This window comes from Artibeus jamaicensis, unplaced genomic scaffold, assembly GCF_021234435.1.
Source record: "Artibeus jamaicensis isolate MK-2021 breed Jamaican fruit bat unplaced genomic scaffold, CSHL_Jam_final contig_777, whole genome shotgun sequence".
In the NCBI taxonomy this organism is placed as follows: domain Eukaryota; kingdom Metazoa; phylum Chordata; class Mammalia; order Chiroptera; family Phyllostomidae; genus Artibeus; species Artibeus jamaicensis.
The window spans coordinates 2,519,220-2,544,044 of record NW_026521966.1 but is presented as its reverse complement, the minus strand read 5'-3'; the positions used below and the strand labels follow the sequence as shown (position 1 = coordinate 2,544,044).

The 24,825-nt window shown below is 42.1% G+C and overlaps 1 protein-coding gene across 3 annotated transcripts in view; it reads right to left on the bottom strand.

The window, feature by feature from the left end:
* The window catches only part of ZZEF1 (zinc finger ZZ-type and EF-hand domain containing 1), a 111,301-nt gene that overhangs the window by 53,908 nt on the left and 32,568 nt on the right, over positions 1 to 24,825 (bottom strand). For all 3 annotated transcript variants that reach the window (XR_008392873.1, XM_053672581.1, XM_037133064.2), the window contains exons 11-27: positions 24,060 to 24,208; positions 19,631 to 19,742; positions 18,377 to 18,592; positions 17,163 to 17,263; positions 16,428 to 16,597; positions 15,708 to 15,841; positions 14,228 to 14,298; positions 13,174 to 13,288; positions 11,971 to 12,130; positions 10,958 to 11,079; positions 10,728 to 10,850; positions 9,445 to 9,611; positions 9,283 to 9,364; positions 8,267 to 8,468; positions 7,163 to 7,311; positions 4,958 to 5,198; positions 156 to 235 (exon numbers count right to left, since the gene is read on the bottom strand). Coding sequence is in view for 2 of the 3 variants with exons in the window: in XM_053672581.1 (XP_053528556.1) it covers positions 156 to 235; positions 4,958 to 5,198; positions 7,163 to 7,311; positions 8,267 to 8,468; positions 9,283 to 9,364; positions 9,445 to 9,611; positions 10,728 to 10,850; positions 10,958 to 11,079; positions 11,971 to 12,130; positions 13,174 to 13,288; positions 14,228 to 14,298; positions 15,708 to 15,841; positions 16,428 to 16,597; positions 17,163 to 17,263; positions 18,377 to 18,592; positions 19,631 to 19,742; positions 24,060 to 24,208 (2,394 nt within the window). In the remaining variant the exon portion in view is untranslated. The remainder of the gene's footprint in view (positions 1 to 155; positions 236 to 4,957; positions 5,199 to 7,162; positions 7,312 to 8,266; positions 8,469 to 9,282; positions 9,365 to 9,444; positions 9,612 to 10,727; positions 10,851 to 10,957; positions 11,080 to 11,970; positions 12,131 to 13,173; positions 13,289 to 14,227; positions 14,299 to 15,707; positions 15,842 to 16,427; positions 16,598 to 17,162; positions 17,264 to 18,376; positions 18,593 to 19,630; positions 19,743 to 24,059; positions 24,209 to 24,825) is intronic.

Here is a 24,825-nt window from a genome sequence, read left to right as displayed (position 1 = left end):
TTCAAAGGTTCTAAATTACTTTATATCCATTCATGTCACTAAAATTTAAGAAACATTCCAAAAGTTATATTCTTGAGAGATACACACCTTAATTCCATGATATTATGTTAGGAAAATTTAAAACATATGAAGAGCGCATGAAAGGAGAATCTTACCATCCACATTCGAATCCCATCTGCCAAGGAGTACACCTGTGCCAATTCCTCACTCAGGGCTGCCCTGCCCCCGCCGTTGACTGGGGAGAGGAGAGGCGAAGAGATTACATTCGGCTAACACGGTTCACTACTGCAGCACGAAGCATACTGCAGCTTCTAAGTCTAACCCACACAAAAAGTCCTTCCCCTGACACTAACACATGGCAGGTGGTTAAGAGAGGCTTGGGGAAAAAATGACCAACTAACCCACAAATGGCTGTAATGGGTTCTCTGGGTTACTTCAAACCAACTTTTTTCAAGTGAACAACATATGAAATACACATACTATTAAAGTGAGTAAGGTATTAAAAGTAAAAATATAACAGATATAGCCCTAGCTGGTGTAGCTCAGTGGATTGAGCGCGGGCCTGCGAACCAGACAATCGCGGTTCGATTCCCAGTCAGGGCACATGCCTGGGTTGCAGGCCAGTTCCCAGCAGGGGACGCACAAAAGGCAACCATACATTGATGTTTCTCTCCCTCTCTCCTTCCCTTCCCCTCTAAAGATAAATAAATAAAATATTAAAAAAATATATAACAGATATAAAGATATTAAAAGTAATATAAAAATACTGAAAGTGAGTAAAAATAACTATTAACATAAAAAACTTCATAATTATTGACAAAGTAAAAAACTCTGGTTATAAAAAGCATAAAAATGGCCTTATCTGAAAAGAAGATACATATTAAAAACATATATAGAGTGGGACAAAAGTAGATTTATAGTTGTTCATAAGGAAAATAATACAATTAATAAACAATAATATAAGAATAAACTGGTTTCGTGTACTCACAACTGTAAACCTACGTTTGCCCCACCTCATATGTATGTATGCATACGTGTGTGCATATACACAATAAATATACTTAGATAAAAGGCTAGGTACAGACTTCCGGCCAAGATAGAGGTGTAGGTAGATACACTTTGACTCCTCACACAACCAAAAGAAGGACAACAACAAATTTAAAAACAAAAAATAACCAAAACTACCAGAAAATCAAACTGTATGGAAGTCCGACAACCAAGGAGTTAAAGAAGAAACATTCACCCCCACAGGTAGGAGGGGCAAAGACAGGCAGCGGGGTAGAGAGGATTCCCAGCAAGGTGGTAGCTGGTAGACTGGGTGCTCCCACATTTGTGTGCAGATAAAGTGTGAGGAATAACTGAGGAGCGAGACAAACTGAGCAAACCAGGGTTCCAGCGCAGGGAAATAACGCCTCAAAACCTCTGACTGGGCCCTGGCTGGTATAGCTCAGTGGATTAAGTATAGGTCTGCGAACCAGAGAATCGCAGTTCAATTCTCAGTCAGGGCACATGCCTGGGTTGCAGGCTGGTTCCCTGCAGGCCAGTTCCCAGCAGGGGATGCATGAAAGGCAACCATACATTGATGTTTCTCTCCTTCCCCTCTAAAGATAAATAAATAAAATCTTAAAAAAACAAAAAACTTCTGACTGTAAAAACCCATGGGGGTTGTGGCAGTGGGAGAAACTCCCAGCTTCATAGGAAAGTTCGTTGGAGAGACCGACAGGGTCCTAGAATGTACACAAGCCCACCCACCCGGGAATCAGCACCGGAAGGGCCCACTTTGCTTGTGGGTAGTGGGGGAAGTGACTGAAATCCAGCAGAGTGGACCAAGCAGCACTGTTCCCTCTCAGACACTTCCCCAACATACAGCGCCACAACGCAGTGATATGGGTTGCTCTGCCCTGGCAAATACCTAAGGCTCTGCTCCTTACTATGTAACAGGCTCACTGAGACAAAAAATATGGCCCAAATGAAAGAACAGATCAAAGCTCCAAAAATACAATGAAGCGATGAAGAGATAGCTAACCTATCAGATCCAGAGTTCAAAACACAGGTAACCAGGATGCTCACAGAAATGACTGAATATGGTCATAAAATAGAGGAAGAAGTAAAGGCTATGCAAAGTGAAATAAAGAAAATGTACAGGGAATCAATAGTGACAGGAAGGAAACTGGTACTCAAATCAAAGATTTGGACCAGAAGAAAGAAAGAAACATTCAACCAGAAGAGAACAAAGAAACAAGAATTCAAAAAAAATTAAGAAAGGCTTAGGAATCTCCAGGACAACTTTAAATGGTCCAACATCAGAATCATAGGGTTGCCAGAAGGAGAAGAAGAAGAGCAAGAAACTGAAAACTTAACAGACTTCCAGGAAGTCCAAGACGCTCAGAGAGTCCCAAAGAAGTTAGGATTAAGAAGCACATACCAAGGCACATCAATAATTACATTACCCGAGATTAAAAATAAATAGAGAATCTTAAAAGCAGCAAGAAAAAAGGAGACAGTTACCTACAAAGGAATTTCCATAACACTATCAGCTGATTTCTCTAAGGAAACTTTACAGGCAAGAAGGGGCTGGAAAGAAGTATTCCAAGTCATGAAAGGCAAGGACCTACATCCAAAATGAGTCTATCCAGCACAGCTTTCATTTAGAATGGAAGGGCAGATAAAGTGCTTCCCAGATAAGGTCAAGCTAAAGAAGTTCATCATCACCAACCCCTTATTATATGAAATGTTACAGGGACTGATCAAAGAAAAAGAAGATGATAAAAAATATGAACAGTAAAATGACAACAAATTCACAGCTATCAACAACTGAACCTAAAAAAGGACAAAAACAAAAATAAACTAAGCAAACAACTAGAACAGAAACAGAATCACAAAAACAGAAATCACATGGAGGGTTATCATCAAGGAAGGGGAGGGGGGAGAATAGGGGGAAAAGTTATAGGGAATAAGAAGCATAAGTGGTAGGTACAAAATAGACAGGGGGAGGTTAAGAACAGTATGGGAAATGGAGAAGCCAAAGAACTTATATGTACAACGCATAGACATGAACTAAAGGTGGCAGGGAATGCTGGTGGAAGGGGCGGGTACGGGGTGGAGGGGAATAAAGGGGAGAAAAAATGGGACAACTGTAATAGCATAATCAATAAACTCTATTTAAAAAGTCTAGGTTAGAAAAATGTTACTAGAAGTGTCCTCAAAGTGGTGAGATTATAGTTGATAATTATTTTATGCCTTTCTGTATTTTGTAAGTTTCTATACGAACGCTTTTTTTTAGTAATTAGAAAAATAACAAAAAAAGTTGTAGCTTGGTTTTTAGATGAAGAGACAAAATACATGTACTAGAACAGTGTGAAGCTCCTGGTGAGCCGATGTATAATGCAACGAGTGTTAGTGTTTTGAAGTCGAGAATATGCTGGGCTCTGTATCAGGCACTAGTAATACAATGCTGAGAAAAACAGACACGGTCCCTGTCCTCGAGTAGCTTTTAGTCAAATTGAAAAACTCCTATACATTTCTAATAAAAAAAAGGTAAACAATTTTTAGACAAATATGAGAAAATTAGCTACCCAAGGACCACTCTTAAAGTAGCTCAGTCCTAAGAACACACAAAGAGACCTTCAAGGCTGGGACAGAAAGAACTGAGACTATGTGTGCCTTCTTCAAAGCAACAGTGGTAGGTATTCTGAGAACAATGTATACTCAGCAAAATATTTCTAATTCTCACATTTAATTGTGATACCTGAACATGAGTTGAAAAGGAGCTGCAGAACTCTCCCCCAGCTGGAAACTTTGTTTCTCAGCTTTTAAAACACAAAGCTTTTATCCCTCTACTGAAAGATAACAAAGATTGTCCAGCTCTCTAACTACAGTTTAGTTATGAAACATATATCGAATCTTTTTCCAAAACCATATAAATCAGGTTGTCCCCATTCCCTAGTTGTTTCCACAAATCACTCATGTCTCAATGTAATTTTAATTTATTTGAGCAACTTCTTAAAGGAGATATTAATATTTGAGGGAATAATCAAGTTGTTTTAGAAATCAAGAAATAAATTATGCAATATGAGAGCCAAAGAATTCAGCAATAACGGTAGCAGTGATGATAATTTCAGTATTAATATCAATAATAATAATAATAATAATAAGAGCAATAGTCAATTACCTGCTCAAATGGAAGGAGGCATTTGTTCCCGCTTACTGTGTCTGTACCATGGACAGAACACATGCCCTGCCATCGTGCTCAGGAAAACCCGTACCTCATCTTTAGGCAGGGTTTGAAATGTTTTGCCCTTGAACGATTATGAATAGAGAGACAGACCCTCCCTCCTGTGAACTCTGTTAGGCTGCTGGCTACACACACAGTAAATACACAGAGACCATATCCCGGTGGAAAGAAGTGGTGGAGCAGGCTATTGACAGAGGAAGCTGAGCAGGGGTCATGCTAGAAAGAAGCTGCAAATCTGAAGACAAGAACTAATACTGACATTTCCCTCCTTGGTTATGGGCACATTCCAATTACCTAAACAACTGTTTTAATTAGAATTTCTTAGAATGATACAATTAATCAAATCTAAACTCTTATAAAGATACTAGGAAACAGAAAGGTTGTCCAGTTAACCTGAAGCTGCACAAGTTCTAGTTTTTGAGTTGGTACCATAGCCCAAGTTAAGCTTTCTTTCCACTAAACTTCTTGGTAGTTTTCCATTAGAATTTTAGATACAACAAATTGTCTGCTAATTAGGAAACTCAAGGCTACTTGCCATATACTCGTCTGCTAACTATAAATTGGTCGTGAATCTTTTGACTGGCAAAGTAGACCTAACAAGATGAAGTCTACAGTTGTGGAAATATGTTTATATTTCAAAATATTTTATTCACTTAAGATAGGCTTTCTTAAAACTTAGCATTTGGACGTCAGATGAAAAACATCCCCTATAATATAAGTTACCATATTTTTGCAGCTTCTCATATAAATCTGGAGTGCGATACACCAGAGCAGCAAAGGTGGCGTTCACAGCTTGATCAATAGTGGAACCAGCAACTATATCTGTCTTTGGGGCCTGTTTTCTACATGCCTGTATGAGTCCTTTGAAAAGTTCTGAATATGGCCCACAGAAGTTCTGAGCAGGATCTGACTGTGCAAAATCAAGAAGAAAACGGTGGCAGGGGTCATCAGGGATGTTCTTGACCTGGGAACAACAACAACAAACCATTATGTTTAGGACATTCCATCAAAAAATGAAGTTTACTGAACACCTAGTAGGCCCACGAAGTACAGAACACAGTGCATATTCTCACAAAGTTTAGATCTATTCTGGGGAGACCAGACAGATATATGGGTTTTTTTTTAAAAAAGTAAACATAAACAAAACATTAAGAGCATTAAAACTAGTACTACCATAAAGCAAAATATTATGAAGTGCCAAATGCCTAGAGAGGGGACACCCAGTGCTGAGAACTTTTTTAAAAAGATTTTATGTATTTATTTTAGACAGAGGGAAGTTTTTAGAAGGGAAGTTTTCCATTCCCAATAGAGGGGAAGGGAGGGAGAAAGAAAGGAAGAGAAGCATCGATGAGCGAGAGATACATCGATCGGTTGCCTCTCACATGCCCCCAACCAGGGTCCTGGCCCACAACCCAGGCATGTGCCCTGACTGGGAACCAATCAGGTGACCTTTGGGGTTTGCAGGCCAGCACTCAATCTACTGAGCCACACCAGCCAGGGCAGTGCCAAGAATTTACAGGAAAGAGTTCCTAGCAAGTTAAAGTAACTCAGAAGAGCCTTGTGGAGGGTATGGGCTTTGGGCTGGACTGTGAAGACTGGGCAGGTTTGGCCCCAGGAACACAACCATTAGCAGAAGTTAAGAGTCAGTGGGGAGACTGACCTGGCCTGAAGTCTCAGCTGGGGGTGGTGGGAACTAGAGTCAGATAGGTAAGGTGAAAGGAGACTGCAGAGAGCCTTGACTGTCACATTGAGGAGTTTAGACTTCACCCTGTGGGCAACGGGGAGCCATTAATGGTGCTTGGCAATGGAATGACAAGATAATGCAGTATTAAAAAAAATACTTGGTAGGTACCAATGTAACAATGCAAGTGCAAGGTGAGGGTCTGGATAAAGATGGAGACAGAAGGAATGAAAAGAGAAGAACATCACAAGGAAAAATCCATAGGGCTTGCAGCTGACTGGATAGAAAGGTGAGAACAAGGTGGAATAAAGGTGAGGCTAGGGAGCAGTGGCTCAGTGCCTAGGAGCACAACAATGACAATAACAGGAGCGAGCAGTTGGCGGGGCAGCAGCATCCTGGCTTCTGAACTGAAAGGGAGTCAGAGCACTAAAATGAAAATACCCAAGAGATGAGATGCATGAGGAGTCTGGGAAAAGAGCCGGAGCTGTACACTGATGTTTAGGAACTACTCACATGGATGTGACAGCAGAAGAAAGAAGGGAGGATGAAGTCTGGTGGGCTGTGAGGACAGGGAGAAAGCCTGAATTAAGCCTGCTCTTTAGAGAACGAGAAATAAGAAAGGTCAATAAAAGAGGCTGATGTAGCAGTTAGATGTAAGAGAAGACAGTCGACTAACATGGAATTAAGAGAGGGTCTGAAGGAACCAAATTTAATAGAGGAGAGAAAGAATCCCTGGGTTCAGCAATTAACTGAATAATTTGGGAGTGGGGGTAGGAGGGTAGGAGGAAAGAAGAGTAGTAGAGCAGAGACAGAGGGAAGGAGAGATGAAAAAGAAATAGCAGGCAAACCTGTTCAGTGTTTTAAATATTATGAGACTAAATAATGTGCTAGCATTCCACGAAGAACAAAAAGTTTAGCGTAAATCATTTACTTTCTAAAGCTTGACTGAGTGGGCACTAAAAATAGACTCAATTTATTTGTTTAATAACTCCATCAAGAGAGATTTACTGAGCACCTCCTACACTTCCCTGAAGAGTCACTCACTCAGAATTTTCAAACACCCACTATGCACTGGCCCCTGTGGCACACAGTGGGGACACTGAATGAATGAGAGGTAGCTTCTGCCCTCAAGGAACTAACAGCTTAGTGGGGTGGTTAGACATAAACACAAACATGTATAACTTAATGTGATAAATATTAGTAAACATTTTCCATTCCCAACAGAAAGACAACAGAAGAGTAAATACCTCCTTACTATCCTGTTCTGGATGAGTGGGCCAGCTTGCTTCTAATCCCAACTCGGGACACATCTGATGCCTGAAGACAGGTTTCCACAAGGGGGAGTTTAGGACTAATGCCATTTTTGCCTGAGGTACTGCCATGTTACTTCCTACCTCTGGAAAGAGAAGAAGGCTTATGAGAGTTCTATCCTTAATAATATACTAAGAGTCTTTGAACTGATGAAGAAAAGATTTAAAAAACTGGACATTATTAAGACTTGGGGGATTTACCCACATCTACCAGAATGTAACTATGAACTTATGAACACCCCCCCAATGAACCCAGACCACAAGGAAGTCCTGAAATGCTGCCATTCTGCGGAACAGCTTCAGTTACAGGGTGACTCTGAAACAACTAACCTGTACAGTGAGCTGAACATACCATGTGAACCACCTCCAGGATATACCAGGAGACTAGGAATGTTGAATTATGGGGAAATGTCCATAGTTTGTAAATTTAAATTTGTAAAAAATAACAATTAAATTCTCATCATCTATGTGTTTATGAACATAGAAAAAAGACTAAGTGAAAATAAATTAAAATGTTAATAATAGTTACCTCTGGGTGGTAAGATTAAGAATGACTTTTCTCCATCATGCAATTTTTCTATGATATTTTATTTTTATAATCAGGAAAACTCAAAAAGTAATATAGACACAAAATACTCTAGAAAGTTTTATTCTATATAAGGCTTGTTTCTTGGAAGAATTTCATAACTAAAAGAAATCACTTTAAGACAAAATCCACATTCACATATTTAGATAACTACCCACACAAAGGATACGAAATTAATTTAGTCTGTCTTTCTGCCTTCTTACTGGAATATACCAATATTCATTCACAAAATAAAAAGGATGAAATTTTGCTAAAAATCAGCTCGCTCCCCCGCTTGTTCTGCTCCACAGTGTCATGTGGACACTTTATTCTGGTTTGGTTTAAAGGATACTGAGAGGGAATTTTATCAATACCTTTGCTCCTCCATTAGGTAGAGGCAACTTAACGAGAGAGAGTACCACGTTGGTCTTCAATGAGGCTGTAGCGAGAAGGGAGGGGACAGTATGTGGACTTACGATGCACAGACTTGAGTGCCATGCACTGGGAAGCAAGGCGTCCCATCAGTCGGGAAACGAGAAGCTGTAAATCCAACCCCCAAGACACGGTAACATCAGGCAGGCCGTAAGCAGTAACAGTGAATTTGTAGCCCCACTCATTGTTACTGCTGTCAGAATGAAACAGAAATTGTAGCCGAGGACCAGCCTTAAAGGTCACTTTCTAGAAACAAACAAAAAAATCATGTGGTCAAACAGATTTGAGAAGGCAACATTTCAGTAAAATATAAGCATGTTCTTCATGGCTCAAAAAATCTAAACTTAAAATTGGGTTATAGTCTTCCCATTGTATCTTATCACCCTCGCCAAAGCTACTAAAGGAGAAATGCATGATGGGGTGGCTGAACCAGAGACTTCACAGTAATACCTCGTGAAGGGGCAAAGTTGGCAGAAAACTGCTGGTCAGTTTTCTAAACCTTGATGTCCATCTGCCCACTACCTGCTTAGCCAGAGCTCACACTCATCCATGCCTTTGCTCCCATGTAACACCACTGATAGCAGAGGGAAGGTCAACAGTCTGAAGTGGCCCTGACTTCTCAGCCCCAGAGATCACGCAGGCCTCACCACAAGGTGGACTCCTGGCTTTCACTACTACATCTGGACCCACCGGCCTTTTCTTGCTACTCTAGACAATGTGATACAAATTGAGGGTCAGCAAACTTTTCCTATGAAGAACCAGGTAATAAATGCGAGACTTTCTGGGCCATACATCTCTGTTGTGACTACTCAAGTCTGCAACTGTAGTACCAAAGCAGCTATAGATGATACATGAACATGGGTATGGCTGTGTGAAAGAAACAACTGCATTTACAAACAGGTGACAGGCTGTAGTTTGCTGAACCCCAACATAAACCCTTCCTTTTATGAGTGCATAACATAAATGCTTCTCTTGAAGTACCACACGTCTGTTACCCAATGAGAGATGCCCAAAGGGTGCAGAAGTAGGCATTTTATCTCTCTCCGCAAACACCACTCACCTTGGGCCATTTATCAGTGCCGACTTTTGTGTCATAACGTGTTTTCCCACCTCTAGCATCGGTAAATTCCAGATAATCATACCTGTGAAAGCATAATCTCTATCACTTTCCTTCTCTCATTTTTGGTCCGGTATTGCTTGGGAAAGAACATGTGAGTCTTACCTTTTTTCAGTTTCACACCTCTCATCAAATTCCACCTCAAAATAGGTGGCCCCTGGGCTAACAAAGACAGACACCTCATGGCAATTATTTTCATAGTTGTGGGAAGACTCCTTAGTCCATGTATGTAACACCACTGGCTGTTCCTGTTGCCAAGTCTCCACATCCAGCTATGCAAACAAATGAGTCAGGAGAGAGAAGTTTTCATCAGCCATATGCAGCACACTGTGTTCCTGTATCAGTGACCTAGACAGAGAGCCCTCGACATCCCTGCACAGATCATCATCCCACAGGCTACAGACACACCCGACGTTCCCATCTGCATGTATACGTCACCATACACTTACCATCCAGCAGAGCAGACGTGGTTTTTACTGCACTATAGTGACTCTGATTAGCTTTTATGTTCTAATTACAACAAATTACTACTAGCATGAATTTCCAGTGGGAAAAAACACGGGATTAGGAATTTTACAGATTTGAGAGTCCTATTTGGGACTTTGGCAAATCTGAGCCCATCAACTCCCCTCCCTCCTTTTTTTTAGTCCTTGTCTTTATACCTTTAAAATAGGCTTTTTAACATATGCCCTTGCTACTCCCACAGAATTACTGTGAGACTCAAACAAGAAAGTGAAAACACTGTATTCTGTAAATTTAAGTGAGGGAAAACTTTTTTTAAATACCATTTCTAGCCCTGGCTGGTGTGGCTCAGTGGGTTGAGCGCCACACTACAAACCAAAAGACTGCCAGTTCAATTCCCAACCTGGATTGCAGGCCAGGTCCCCAGTTGGTTGGGTTGGTTGGGGACCTCTGAGTGGCAACTGATTAATGTTGTAATCTCTTACATATGGATGTTTCTCTCCCTCTTTGTCTTCCTCCCTTCCCCTCTCTCTAAAAATATATAAGTAAATAAAAAAATACCAATCCTTCTAATTTGTCTGGCAACATACATTTTCACTTCTGGATTTCAATCTGGTTATTTATTGACCAGAATAAAGTGACATATATGGTTTTTATATAACTTTACGTGCTGCACAATGATGAAATTAATCCATGCACAGGTCCCCCTATATCCCTTCTCTAACATGGACCAAATCCATGTTAGAGAATGACAAATCTACTCAGACTGGCATTTATCCTTGTTGACAAAATCACTGATAAAACAGAGGGGGTCTCCTAGATGTAATTTATCTTTGTACATCTGTGCCTATGGTATTGGTTCACTAAGTATGGTCACATTACTCCTGAGGGGACATGCAGCAGGTTCAAGTGCCAACTCGAGTTACCTTATTCGGACCTCCTTCAGGGTCGCTGCAGAGCTGCTTCAACAATTCTGTTAGGGCACTGAACTCTCTCAGGAGTGTGAGGTGGGCAATGTCTAACGTGCAAAAGTCCAGCAGAAAGATTACCTAAAGGAAGATGAACAAAGTACTTAGTGTCCACCTTGGGCTCTGCCTGGGGGTACAGGTCACTAACCCACTCCTGCCCTTTACAAAGGGCTGCCACTTTGTCTTACCAGTTGACGAGCTGCCATTGAAAACACCGAATTACATAATTTTTCTACTAAGGCTTTTCCACTATACTGTGACAAAAGGGATTCCAAAATCAATCTCATGCTTGCCAGAAACTGTTCCACATCTACCAAAACATAGAGAAAACAGCATGTTACATAAAAGAAATATCATTTGCTGGTCATCATCAAGGGCAAACTATCACAGAAGCCGTGGAAGAAATTCTACATCAGCAAGACCACGAGACCAAGAAGTGTTGTATAAATGCTTTCCTCTGAGTAGGAAAAGCAGCACGTATCTCAGTGAAAGACGATCTTTGAAGTAATTTATTGTTTTATTTTTTTGTCTTTGCTTCTTTTCAAATGGGTGACGGTAACACTGCCATAAGCGAAGTTCCATGGCTGATCTACGTGTTGCTAGTGCCCCTTGGTTTATAACGGGCCCATCGTTAGGTGTGCCACATGAGGTCAGCTTAGGGGTCAGGGCTCAACAATGTAAGCGTTTTTGTCACTGCTGCTGAGACCAAGTTGGATGGAACTAAATCTTCCACATACGATTTCTCGGATCGGGCTGAGTCACATATCGCTAATTTTCTGTGGGTTTACAGGACATGAATCTGAGTATTTTCAGTAATCAGCAAAGATCACAGCAGGGTTCACACACCCTAGATGTTAAAAGTTTAAGACTTTCCTTTTCAGATGACTTGACTAAAACCAGGATAACAGACTACTAAAGGGTGACATCATCTAGGAGTACTGTATTATTGCAAAGGCAAAGTTTAGGCTGTGAAATGACCCAACCCTACAACAAAAAACAAAAAAAACTTAGGCATACTACCACATTCAGACAGGAAACTTTGGGCAAAAATATATGCTACAGAATTCTATTTTAAGAAGAAAAAAACAACCTAAAGACAAATCTGATTCGTATCAAGAAAATGAGTACTAAAAAGTGAGAACCTCATTTAGAGGTTCAAAAACCAAACACCTGTTTTCATGGATTTTGAAATAAAACTCACATTTTTCAAGAAGGTCGATGGCAAGATCTTTGGCTCCAGGGTCTGTGCTCTTCAGCTGCAGGTAGCACCAGGAGAGCAGGCTGCCCTGGACAGACCAGAACAGGGAGAAGAGCACAGAGCCAACTTCTGCTTGGGCCCTGCTGAGCATCAACAGTTCACACTACAGGGGAGGAGACAAAGAGAAAGTGTTTACAACAAGGCCATTCACAGAACACAGCCAGAGGCCTTTTTTAAGACAGCAGCTGTCACTGGCAAAAATAATTCTAGGGAAATGGGGAATGGTCACAAAAGAGCTTTCAGCCCAGAAGTGACCAAGAAAGAAGTATTATGAAACTTCCTGCTTTGCCCTCAGCTTTTCAGAACCTTCGCATATGGTTTTTACTCCACAAGGTTTCCTCTGCCCCTCAGGAACACTGCCCCGCCATTCATCTCTCTTCCCTTCCACATCTTCAAATCCCTTTTCTCTCTGGCTCCTTCCCTTGAGACTTCAGTGGAATCTCTCCCACCTTAAAACACAATTCTTATTCCCATATGGCTTTCTAACCATCATTTTTACTCTCCAGAGTTTCTCTGAAGAATCACCTGACCACCTGGCCAGGAACAATCGCCCTGGCTGGTGTAGCTCAGTGGATTGAGTGTGGGCCTGCGAACCAAAAGATCGTGGTTCGATTCCCAGTCAGGGCACATGCCTGGGTTGCAGGCCAGCTCCCAGCAGGGGATGCATGAGAGGCAACCATACATTGATATTTCTCTCCTCCTCTCCTTCCCTTCCCCTCTAAAGATAAATAAAATCTAAAAAGAATCACCTGACCTCCAGGAATAAACTCTTGCACATAAGAATCACAATATACGTTCATATTGTAACTGCTTTGTAATTGACCCAAACTGAAAACAACCTAACTATCCCTCCAAAGTATAACAGATAAATTAACTGTGGCACCTCCATAAAATAAACATTGTGAACATGCATCCACCTGGATGAGTTTCAAAAATGCTGCTGAGTGAAGAACACATGTCACAGAAGTGTCCCCTCCTTTGCAGAAGCTGGCTAAGAGCCAAGGAAGGCTGGGAAACCTTCGTGCTCACATGTAACAGCCACGGGAACAAAGCTCCATTCGTACTGTAGATGAGGGATAAAGGGGAAGGGGCAGTGACTGCGCCTAAAAGCACAAGGCAAAGAAACAGGGAGCGGCCATCGGTTACCTCTCGAGCAGCAACAGAGAGGAGAGTCCTCATGACTGCCAGGACCTCGCCGACGTTCATACCGACCAGGTCACCTTTCTCAGGTAAAAGAAGAAGGCCGCCTGGATCCTTGTCACTGGAAGAACACAAATCAGTCATGACACCTTGTTTCAGAAAGTGGACTTACATGCTATTTTATCTTAAAAGGTCCCCAAAAAGAACCTAGCAAGACTTCAGTGCCTGTTCAAAGGATATGGGGAAATTGGGTTGGGAAGAAAAGCTACAGTCCTAGCCGGGTGTGTACCACTGCCTGTCCACATGCGCTTATGTAAGTCCGTAAATCCTCAAGTCCTTCGAAGAGATCCCAAGGAATAAATGTGATGAGTAAATCACCTTGACCACTGATAAAAAATATACCTAACCTTATGACTGCTAACTTGACAATCAAGCTAGTTATTCCCTGTGTCTTCAACTGTTCTTCACGATAGCCCCAGCCTCTTTCATCATCTGTGATACTCGATCTGAACACATTTTACATAGAGCCCTTTAAGTATGGCATCCACTCCAAGCAGTCTGACTTGCAGACGGTAAGTAGCTCAAGCTATTCGTTTTCTCCTTCAAGAATCTATACCTTCAATAATACATGCAACCTACAAGCCAATTAAGTAGTGAAAACATGCAAACTCTCCCAACCACCTCCTCCCAGCACACTTCTTTTGCCAAGTTACCATTCTGCAGCTGGGTTTTAATATAATTGGGTTTTTAGACTTCAGTACAGGGCTTCAAGTTTTGTCTTCAGAGATCACTTAGAAACTGAAGTATTCAACAGATTCTCAACGGGTTCAACTCTAAATTATCTTATAATGATTGGGGCTTGGCTTAAGCTCTGGACAAGATTCTTGTTCTTCTACTACTTTAGTTGCTCTTGTGACAAGTGGTATCTCACTCCAGAAACTTGGCTGAGATAGGAGAGTATCTGGGCACTCCCAAAGCACATGAAAGGAAGGGATAGCCAAAGAAAACAACTTTGTAAAGACCTGAAATATTGGGCAATTGAAAAGAATTACAAACTTACCTGAAATACGTGCACAGTGAACGGAAAGTTAACTGTAGGGACTGCTTGTGTTCCTGCTCGGTGACATTTTTCTAGAAAACAAGAAACTGCACACTCAGAAAATCTATTCCATGACATTCCAAAGACCTAGAGAAGCATGAGATGCCACTGCCCACTATGCCCAAGCATGAGCAAAGCCGGGGTTCAGCAGACCACCTCACGGTGCCCAACTAAGGCCTGGCCTAATGCTAAGGGGGAGCAGAACTACCTGTCTAAACAGAAAAGGCAGGTTTATTTTTGTTCACTGCTAAGGTTAACATCCAGTTTCCCAGCAGGAAAGCTGGATGTAAATGTTTACAAAGATGAGTTCCAAAAGATGTACAGCACCTTTCATCATGGGTGTGCCATCACAAGGGGAAAGAGCAGGGACAGGGTGCATTTCTTGTGACCTTTCTGTTTGTTTTTAGACAGGATCTAAGCTTTGTCTATATAACCCAGAACAGCGTATGGTGACAATTACAGAAATCAACCTGATGTGGCTACTGGGCTGCAGTGGGAGCACTTTGTATTTTCTTAATCCAATCAGTGCACTGAACACCTACTATGTACGAAATGGAGAGGTATTGAAGACCCAGAGCCCCGACTGGCACAGGAGAGTGGGAGAAATAAGATATGGCCACAAATGACAGCAGTGCTATTTAATTTATCAGAAAGAGAAGAAAAATACAACCCTTAACACTGCTGTCAGAGGGACAGGCAAAGGGAAAGTGCTCCACTAATAGTAAGGTCACTCAGGAAATCATACACACTCTTTCTAATTTTCTCTGTAGGACACATGCCAGCAGAAATATTACTTGCTTAGCTCCCTGATAAATGCTCTCAGCAAACAAAAAGGACTGAGCTCTGCCCACAGTCCAGTGAGTCAGGCTAGGGATGCTGTCAAAGGTTAGAACTCACAATGTAGAAACCGGCCCCTCAAGCTGACACGCAAACTTTGCAGACAGCTGAAATAAAACCAAAGATCCTTCCTCCTCTCTAAAGCCCGTCTCAACCACTTAGCCTCAGCACAATTCTCTTCTATGTGCCTACTGCATATGGGGTTAGTTTTTCCTGTGGCAGGTGTTCCCAACTAGACCGGGGACTTTTGGCATTGGAAACCACATTTTAGTCTTCTTTTGTTACACCCTTTATTTCTACAGGCTTTTATGCAAAACACAGGGCACTTCTATTGCATTTGTTAATTAGCCATTGCATATAGAAATGCCTTTTCAAAATGTTGTATCTAATTCTCTTCATCAAACTTAGTAGTAATTCTAGTAGTTGCTTGTCTATACAAGCAATAAAAATAATTTATAACCACATCATTTATAAATAATTATTTGTTTTATTTTTTCACTTGTTATTTTGAAAGTATCTTTCCCAGGTTCTACAGCACTGGCTAGGCATCCTAACACACCATTTGATCAGGACCAGGATCCATACTTGTAATGTAAGTAAGTACCATCATGGTGAAGAGACGGTGCCGCTGGGTCTGTCGATCAGGAAAGAAGATGGCAGCCCCACCAAGCAGGGTGTTTCGGACTTCTTGTCTTAACATTTCCATGGGCACAGAGTCTTCATCCACCCTATCCACCACTGACAGACATGAACAATGGGGTCAACTTTAATATACTTCATTTACTCACTATATATATATCTGTGTTAGTTAGCCTATACACTCATTACTCTCCATTTTGTAGTTAATACCAGAGCACAGAAACATTTCTGTACAGACTAGGCAGTGTAAGAAAATAATTTCTTGTCTGTTTACATTTAACTAAAATAAAGACTGTAAGTACCAGTTTTAATTTCATTACTTCCCTGTCCTTTTGAGACACAACTTGGCAAAAGACTTAAAAATAATGTCATATGGTCACGTGTTTCACTTTCAATTTATCATTATAATATCTCCCCTTCAGTCTATCAAACTCGTCCCAGCATCTTAGCTGAAGTAAACACTGAATTGTGTGATAACAATTTCTCCCAATATAACACACTGTATATCAGAAACCAGGAGGAAGTTATTGGTGAGGGAATAAATAATGATTCAAAGGAAACATTCATTTCCCAAAGAAGCAATCCCTTTTGTGGGCTTGCACAATCACAGGACCCTGTTCTCCAAAGCAAGAGGCCCGTAGGCGACGAGCACAGGACCACATTAAAGAAAAGCCCCAATCCCTACCATCACATAAGTGTGTATAGAGCTCCTTGGCAGCTTCCACCCCTCTAGGACTCTGGCGTGGAGCCTTTGCATCCTCCGAGGAAGCCGGGGAGTCTCTCTGCAGCACTGAGAAGCAGCTCTGGAGGAGCTGCAAGAGTAGGGTTTGGGCAGAGATACATTCTTCTCTCGGGCTACAAAAAGACAAAGAACATCAGAGAGCAAAAACATAGGTTGCTTTTTTACCCTCCAAAGCCAAACAATCTATAAAAGACTCTCTCCTTTAGGCATCAGACTCGGTAAAAAGAATGCCAACCCAGAGGAATAAAGGTGGAAGGAAAAAAACACTGTACTAGGTAGAGTCTGCAAATACAGACCCCACCTGACTCTGCCCGTGGTGGGGCAAGGAAATGCACTTCCGCCCCTGTTTCTTCACCTGTACAATGGGGGTGCTGCTGTAATACTTGACCTGCTTATCCCACAAGGTTGCAGTGGTAATCAGATGAGAAAATGTTTGTGAAAATATTGCCCGAATAAATTGGTTTATAGAAATGTGTGATTTCTCTACAATATTAGTTCTTGTTAATCCTACTACATCAGGTGTTACTTTCTATAATAACTAAATGTTTCAGATCAGAACAATAAACTAGTGGGAAGTCAAAAAACTTAGAAGAAAAAAATTGTCCATTAAGAATAGCAAAACTCAGTGTCTTCAGTTGTGTTTACATGATTATCACCTTATAATGAATTCGGACCTACTTTTGCTTTAATTTACTGTAAAAATCCCAGAAGATCTGCAAATCAAGACCTGCAAAGTCCAAAAAAGATCTGTACTTTAAGCCACTTTCCTTCTGCTGCACCTAAAAAATTAAAAACCAGAAAAAATAAAATTAAAAATGCATTTAGAGAAATACAATAATGGCTCATTTACTTCTCGCTGTTAAAGAATGAAGTAGCCACATGGGTAAAATTCCCATATAATGGGTACTTACTCTTAACTACTAAAAAGTCTGTGAACAATTATTTTTGGTGTGAAACTTTCTAAAATACGTACACCTGTATGTGGTATGTATATGTACGTATGTATGTGAGTGTGCGTATACGCAAGATGCACACACACCCATGGAGGCTCCCCGACTTCATAGACACCACACCTGAAACATAAGTGAGTCTTCACTTGATGGTGATTAGTGTCCAGGACTACATTACAGTATGTTTTGAACCTTCCCTGAATGTAAGCTGAAACACCAATTCTGCTGTACATGCTCCCGCTATTTCAAACCTTCTCTCTCTCATTTGCTATTTTTTGCTGTGATAAGAGAGCTTGAACACCTAAGACAAAACAAACCACAGAGTTAGCAGCCTCTGACTGTGCCCTGAAGCCGAACAAAGGTCCAGAGCAGACACAGCTGTACACCACATGAGAGACCATCGCCAATTCCTGAGATACACCAAGTTCTCTATGGTGATGGCTGTTAGAGTCTCCCCTCGACTGAGCTATCACTCTGTTTTTATTAGTGACTGTGTAAGTCAGCATCAAAAACACAAGTGATTTCAAATTCTGACATTATTTTGGTACTTTTAGTAAACAAGTAGAATTTACCTATACTCTAGGAATAATTCTCCTTAAAAAAGACTCAAAAAGGACATAAACCCCATAAACTCGCTTCGACTCCCCAGTCTACCACTGGTCGCAACCATGGCTGGGAATCTTTAAGGTCTGTCTGTATGTCTATTCTAGGAAGTCCCACAATGATGGCCATGTACCACTTAGTGTCTCATGACTGATCCCCTTGGTGCCCCCCACCTCACTCCCTTTAGTCTTCCAGTGTCACCACAGCATGACACCTGCTCTACTCATTCACAGCGCATGGCTCCCACAGGGCCAGGTTTCACTGGTTGGTGTTCGTTTCCCTGAACACTGTCATTTGTTCTCCCAAAGGAGTGAGGTCTCACAACTGACGACACACTACCAGGTCATGGGCAAGCTGCTGGATGAACTGAAGGGTCCTAAGGAGCAGTGTGGCCCCACAGACACTCTCCTCCACATCCTTTCTGCAGTGAGTGCAGGCGGTGCTCAGTTCTGCTTCTGCTCTTGCAGGCCGAAGGTACCCACTGATGCTCAAGCCTTGTACTCCCAAGCGCTCTGCCGACTCCTGACGGGTACACAGGAACTTCACCATCAAATACTAGAAAGGACAAGAAAGATTTAAGGTGAAAGACTCAAAAGCCCTGGATACTGATGAAAGGGAGATAAAGGCCTTCTTGAGAAGGGCTCCCTATGACTTTAACAATTTATGAGGGACCAATATACTAGCACTGGGTGCACAAATATAAGTCCAGCATCTTTAACAAACAGAAAAAAGACAATGTGAATGATGAATGAAGTCTGGTTTTGGGAAAGATCACAGTAAGAGAAATGACATTACTCCCTCTTCAAGGCAAAACATGATTAAGACAGGATGAATAAGAGAAGTATGTTTGCTCTATGGCACAGTCACTTTGATAGAAATCCGATATATGGCAGAAACAGTCCATGAATGCCCTAAGGAATTATCTCAAAGGCCCCATCTGATATATGCAACCCATGTGTTGGAAACCCAGGACACAGCCCTGTCTGCTCAAAGCTAAACCCATTCTCAAAACCCAACTTCTGTGCAAACTGTCTGCTTCTTGTACTAAATCCACCACTCAACTGTGTATTTACTGAGCATCTACTCTATATAAACCCCAAAGATACATCTTATTTCTCTGTGTAAGCTCCTAAGATATACACTAGAGGTTAAAAAAATTAAGTAGCCAGGTAACTTCAGAGCTATGAAAACACACCTCTCCTGTGTTTAAGCCTGTGTACTTGTCATTCTCTTGGCCTGAGATGCCCTTCTCTGCACATTTTAGCCTGGTTGAAGATGATGGCTTAATCAGCTTTCAGTACTTGGCATCACACCCCCTTCCTTGGGAAACTTTCCTTAGTGAACTTCAGACTGGGTTAGATAGTGCTGAGCTGCATGAGCCGGCTATAAATCCCTTTATCACAGCCTAGAATCACAGTGTTGTGTACACCTGTGTTTCCCACGAGATTATGAACCCCTGAGGGTCAAGATCACGTCTGCTTCGCCTCAAGCATTCCAGTGCTGGCAGGCACGTGACAACGACTTGATAAATATTTACAGATAAAAGGAAGGGAGTGGGCAAGTACATGAGGGCAGCGACTCAGTAATGCCTACTTTGGCAACTCTGCACTGCTGCAGCTTGACCTCTGCTTCATCCCATTCTTCTTCCAGCTCAAACCAGCCAACAGGGTCATCCTCACCAAGGTCATCAGATGAGCAACCGATCCTGTAAACACAAAGGTAATCAGAAATGTTTTCCTATTCCTAAACTTCTCAAGATTCCAACAAATAAGGCACCATCCATCTAAGTAGTGTTTAACTTGTGTATATGGCCTGTTAATTTACATATGAGGTAGTTTATAGTAATTTCTTCCCCATTTCTCAGCCTCCACATCTGTGAAATGGGATCAGTACCAAACATAATCTGAGAACTAAAGAGAAAGCTTGCTTCTCTAGGTAACTGGCTTATCTGAAGAACCAGACATGAAGTCGAGGGATCTTAGATGAGCTACTCAGAAATAAGAGACAATGCAACAGCTGATGTGTGTTTCTGGAGTGGGCCAAGGAAGAAGCAGGTTCAGTGTTGCTTCCCTGGCTAAGGTATGAGTGAGCAGCCTGAGGCTTGGGCTATGTGCAACTAAAGCGTAAAAGTTGGGGAGCTTTCAGGCCCTGGAGCTCCAAAAATAGAAAACTTCAGCCTTCAGAAGCCTCAGTATTTTTTTTTGGTTCCTTAAGAAGTCCCTCCAGCACTGGCTGCTGTGGCTCAGTAGATTGAGTACCAGCCTGTAAACCGAAAGGTTCACGGTTCAAGTCTCAGTCAGGGCATACATCTAGGTTGTGGGCAAGGTACCCAGTTGGGGGCATGTGAGAAGCAAAAGATATCTCTTGCACATCGATGTTCCTCTCCCTCCCTTCCCCTCTCTCTAAAAATTAATAAATAAAACCTTTTTTTAAAAAGTCCTTCCAGAAAAGCATTTCAGCCTTGAGGCTAAAGAAGCACAACTGTTTGCCACTTCTTTTAAAAAACTGGACACTTAAATAGTACTTTTTCAGCACTTAAATAACTACAGAAAAGGCAGTCTTTTCAAGTAATAGTCCGAAAATGATACTGTTTACTCTAGGATACAGCTAACAAGTTAGCATCACATGAGTACTCTGTATGGATAAGAAAAGCAAATTCAGGGATTTACAGCAAGAAGAGGACAAAGATAAAGGACCCAGAGTAGGTTCTGTAACAGAGGGAAAAAATGTTATTTTCTTAATGTAAGTCTTTCTGAGCATAACCTTTAGCACAAAATAGTCAACCCTAAAACCAATGGGACAGCTGGTATTCTATCTTAGCCCCAAATCCTGTCAATGAGTTTCATCATATGTTGGAGGATTTTTTAATTTACCCTTTAGGAACATCAAGGAAATTTCTGAGGTACACAGAGCTGGCAGGGTGTCAAAGAGGAGAGAGACGCAACCTTGATCCTTATGCCACACCACAGGCAAGGTGGAAAAAAGAAAGCTGAGTATTCATACTGTGAAGTGTGCGTAGCAAGCAAGCCGCTAATGCTGGAGGCAGCTGACTGAGCACTGTCTGAACAGAGGGGCAGGGAAAGGAAGGCAGAAGGACAGATGCGTGCACATTAGCATTTCGATCTCCAAACTGGAAAGGCACTGGTAATATGTAGGCCAGCCGAATCCGGATTCCAGAGTGGTTCAGGTTGAAACCAGAGGTAGAATCAGCAAGGGAATAGTAAATAGGTCTACATTAAGGCTAAAAAAAAAAAAAAATTATCCTACATAAAATGTGAAAAACCTTGTTTGACAGCAGGTTAAGGAAAAAGACCTATTTTAATATGTCCCAAGAGAGGGACAAAGCTGCTTAGAAACAACTGTAATCTCTAGTTTTTAAAAATTTTATTTACTTATCTTCAGAGGGGAAGGGATGGAGAAAGGGAGAGAAATATCAATGTATGGTTCCTTCTTGTGCATTCCCTGCTGGGAACTGGCCCCTGCTGGGAAGTGGCCTGCAACCCAGGCATGTACCCTGACTGGGAATCGAACCTCGATCCTTTGGTTCGCAGGCCCATGCTCAACCCACTGAGCTACACCAGCCAGGTCCTCTAGTGATTATTTTGAAAAGGAAAGCATCTTTAAAGGAAGAAAAGAGAGAGACATAGATGTGTGATGGGAGGGAAATTTGATCATTTTCATTAAGGGGGCTGAATTAAGACCACTGAGTTGATACCGAAGTGCAGTGACTTCCCTGTCATTAAGAGTTTTCTAGAAAGGCTGAATGACCACTTGTTAGGGATGCCTCCAGAGGAAATAGAGCACAGAGAGGGCGTTTTTCCAGATCCCTGCCATTCAAAGTGTGCTCTGTGGACGGGGAGCAGCTGAGTCACCTGGGAGCTTGTTAGAAATGAAAGTCTCAGGCTCCATCCAGAACTACTCATTCAAAATCCACATTTTAACACAATCTTTGGTGATTCATCTGTACATTGAAGCTTAGTAGTGCAGTACTGGATGACAGTTTAAGGCTTCTGTTAACCCCGGCACCCTAGTACCTGTGATAAATCGCAGCAAGAACAGAAAGTCTAGGGTTTGGCTCCATGAATTTTAACTTGCTAAAAGTAACCAGGGGGGAACATGGCCCAATGACCTATGCAGCAAAATTCGGCAGGTCCACTTCTAGACTTTATCTTATTGACCCCTGGGTAGCATTCGGCACCACAGCCCACGCCTTCCTTCTTTCAACTTGGCTTCATGATGACACATTCCCAGCTTTCTGCTGCTGCTCTGGCTGCTTTTTCTCAGTCTTCTTTTTGGTTGCCCCTTAAATATTGGGCCTCTTAGCATGTCGATCTAAGGTTGCTTCTCTTTCCTGACGACATGCTCTTCTAGAATGATCTCTTCTAATTCGGTTTTTTTTTATGGCTTTCATTCATTCATTCATTCATTTATTTATGTTTGAGAGAGGAAGAGAAGGAGAGGAGGAGAGAAACATCAATGTGTGGTTGCCTTTCGTGCATCCCCTGCTGGAAACTGACCTGCAGGGAACCGGCCTGCAACCCAGGCATGTGCCCTGACTGGGAATTGAACCGTGATCGTGTGGTTCGCAGGCCCGTGCTCAATCCACTGAGCTATGCCAGCCAGGGCTAATTCGTTTTAAATTATCATTTAAATGTCTCTCATATCTATGCTTTCAATGCAAATGTCTCTTCTAGGCTCCTAACCTATTTATCCAACTAGCTACTGAAAATCTCAAAGGCCTCCTAGAACCTCAAATTCAACAGGGCCAAAACTGAGAGTACCATCTTCTCCAAAGTATTTTCAATCTCATAGAAAGACACTGCCAATGTTCCCGTCCTCCCAAGCCTGGACCCCAGCACTCATCAACCTAAGCTTTCTCCCCTCTCCCACTCTACAGTCAGTAATGTAACAGGCCTTGTTGCTTCTGCCTTCTAGTGGTCTCTAAAACCAGTCCACACCTCTCCATCGCTGCCCTGGCTGCTCTAGTTGAGGTCACCCACACCTCTGGCCCCCTAGGTGACAGCGGCAGCCTCTTCCATTTCACCCCGCCTCCATGCTTGCTCTCTTCCAATCCATGCTACACACAGCATGATCCACAGCAGTGCTTCTAAAACACACATCTGGTTTAGTTCTTCCTAGAACTCTCCAGTACCACACTCCACCCACTCCCTGGCCCCACCTCTCCCACTGCTTCCAGGATAAAAATCCAAACCCTGACAGAGAGACAAAATGACCGTTAATGACCTAGCCTCTTCCTAGCTCTCCAGCTTCATCTCTCCCCACTCTTCGCCTCACAGTATACCTCAGTAATATGGAACCCACTGGTCTTTGAATGTACCACACTTTACTTCCAAGTTCTCAAATCTACTGTGTGCTCAGGACATTCCACTTCCACATTTTCAAGTGGCTGATTAACTCTAACTGATCCTTTAGTTTTTACCATAAATACCATTTCCCCCAGAAAGCCTTCCCTGATCAGGTCAGGTGCTCTGCCACGTGCTCCTAGAACACCCTACCTTCTCCTACATAGTATTCGTAACACTGTGATACTACCAGTTTTATCCTCTGCTTCTGAGTTAAACAGGAAGCTCCACAGAGCAGTGACTGTGCCAATTTGCTCATTACAGTATCTTCAGTGCCTAGCAACAGGCCTAGCACATAGTAAGTGCTTAATAACTGTTTTCAATAAAAGCATGAGTAGAAAGAGGGAGTTTGGGATATGGGTAAATTTCCAGTGCCTAGGTAAGACTGAAGACCTCAGGCTGCCCACAGTTCAGGCATACATCATTCATTACCCAGCCGTCTTAAAAACACACGTGCCTGGTCACAGAAGGGACCGAGTAAGAATCTGTGGACAAACTAAAATGCACATCTTCACATATACTGTTAGAAGCAATGAATGCTCATGGCCACTGAGGGTGGGTCAGCAGCACTTTTTCTATAAAGACAAGAAGGCATACTTTACCAATAAGAGAATGTATACAATCTTATTAACTATAAAGATTTTTATTCTGTTCCTTACCTGCTTTTTACAAATTGCCTAAATTCCTGAATCTTCCACTTGTCATATTTTTCAAACCTTCTGAAGTGTTCTTCCGCATGAAAGTTATCAGAAGATGAGTTATAGGCAAACACCAGCCCACACTGGGCACCAATGCCTCCACGTCGAACCTGGAAACAGAGATCTAAATAAAGTACAGCAGAGGGACAAAGTTTGGTGGCTGTTTTGTTTCCAAATGATATGGTTAAATTCAAGTAGCTTAAAGCAAAATCAAACCAATGAAATGGTCTTTGAAATACATTAAGTCCTGAGAGATCTAAGATGGCAGCAAAGTAGGTAGAAGTGACCTCCTTCCAGAAACAAATCAGAATTACAACTAACTTCTAGAATAATCAACCTGAATAATCAATTGAAGACCAGCTGAACAGAAGCTTTATAACTAAGCATTTACAGAGGAAGCCACACTGCGATTGGTAGGAAGGGCACAGAGTCAAAAAGGACTGGCCCCACACCCACACGTGGTAGCTGAGAATCCAGAGGGACATCTCAACTGCAAAGATCCCTCCTGAGGAGCAAGGGGTCTCAATTCCACACTGGGCTCTCTAGCCCACAGCACCAGAGCTGGGAGGAGGAGCCCACATAATATCTGGCTATTAAAATCAGCAGGGAGTCTGTTCATCAGGGGAGACAGGAGTCTGCCTAGACACCCAGGTACCCTCTTACAGGACAAATGCACAAAATCTCATTCCTAGGCATTCTCCCTGGGCTCCAGTAAAAGGACAACAGC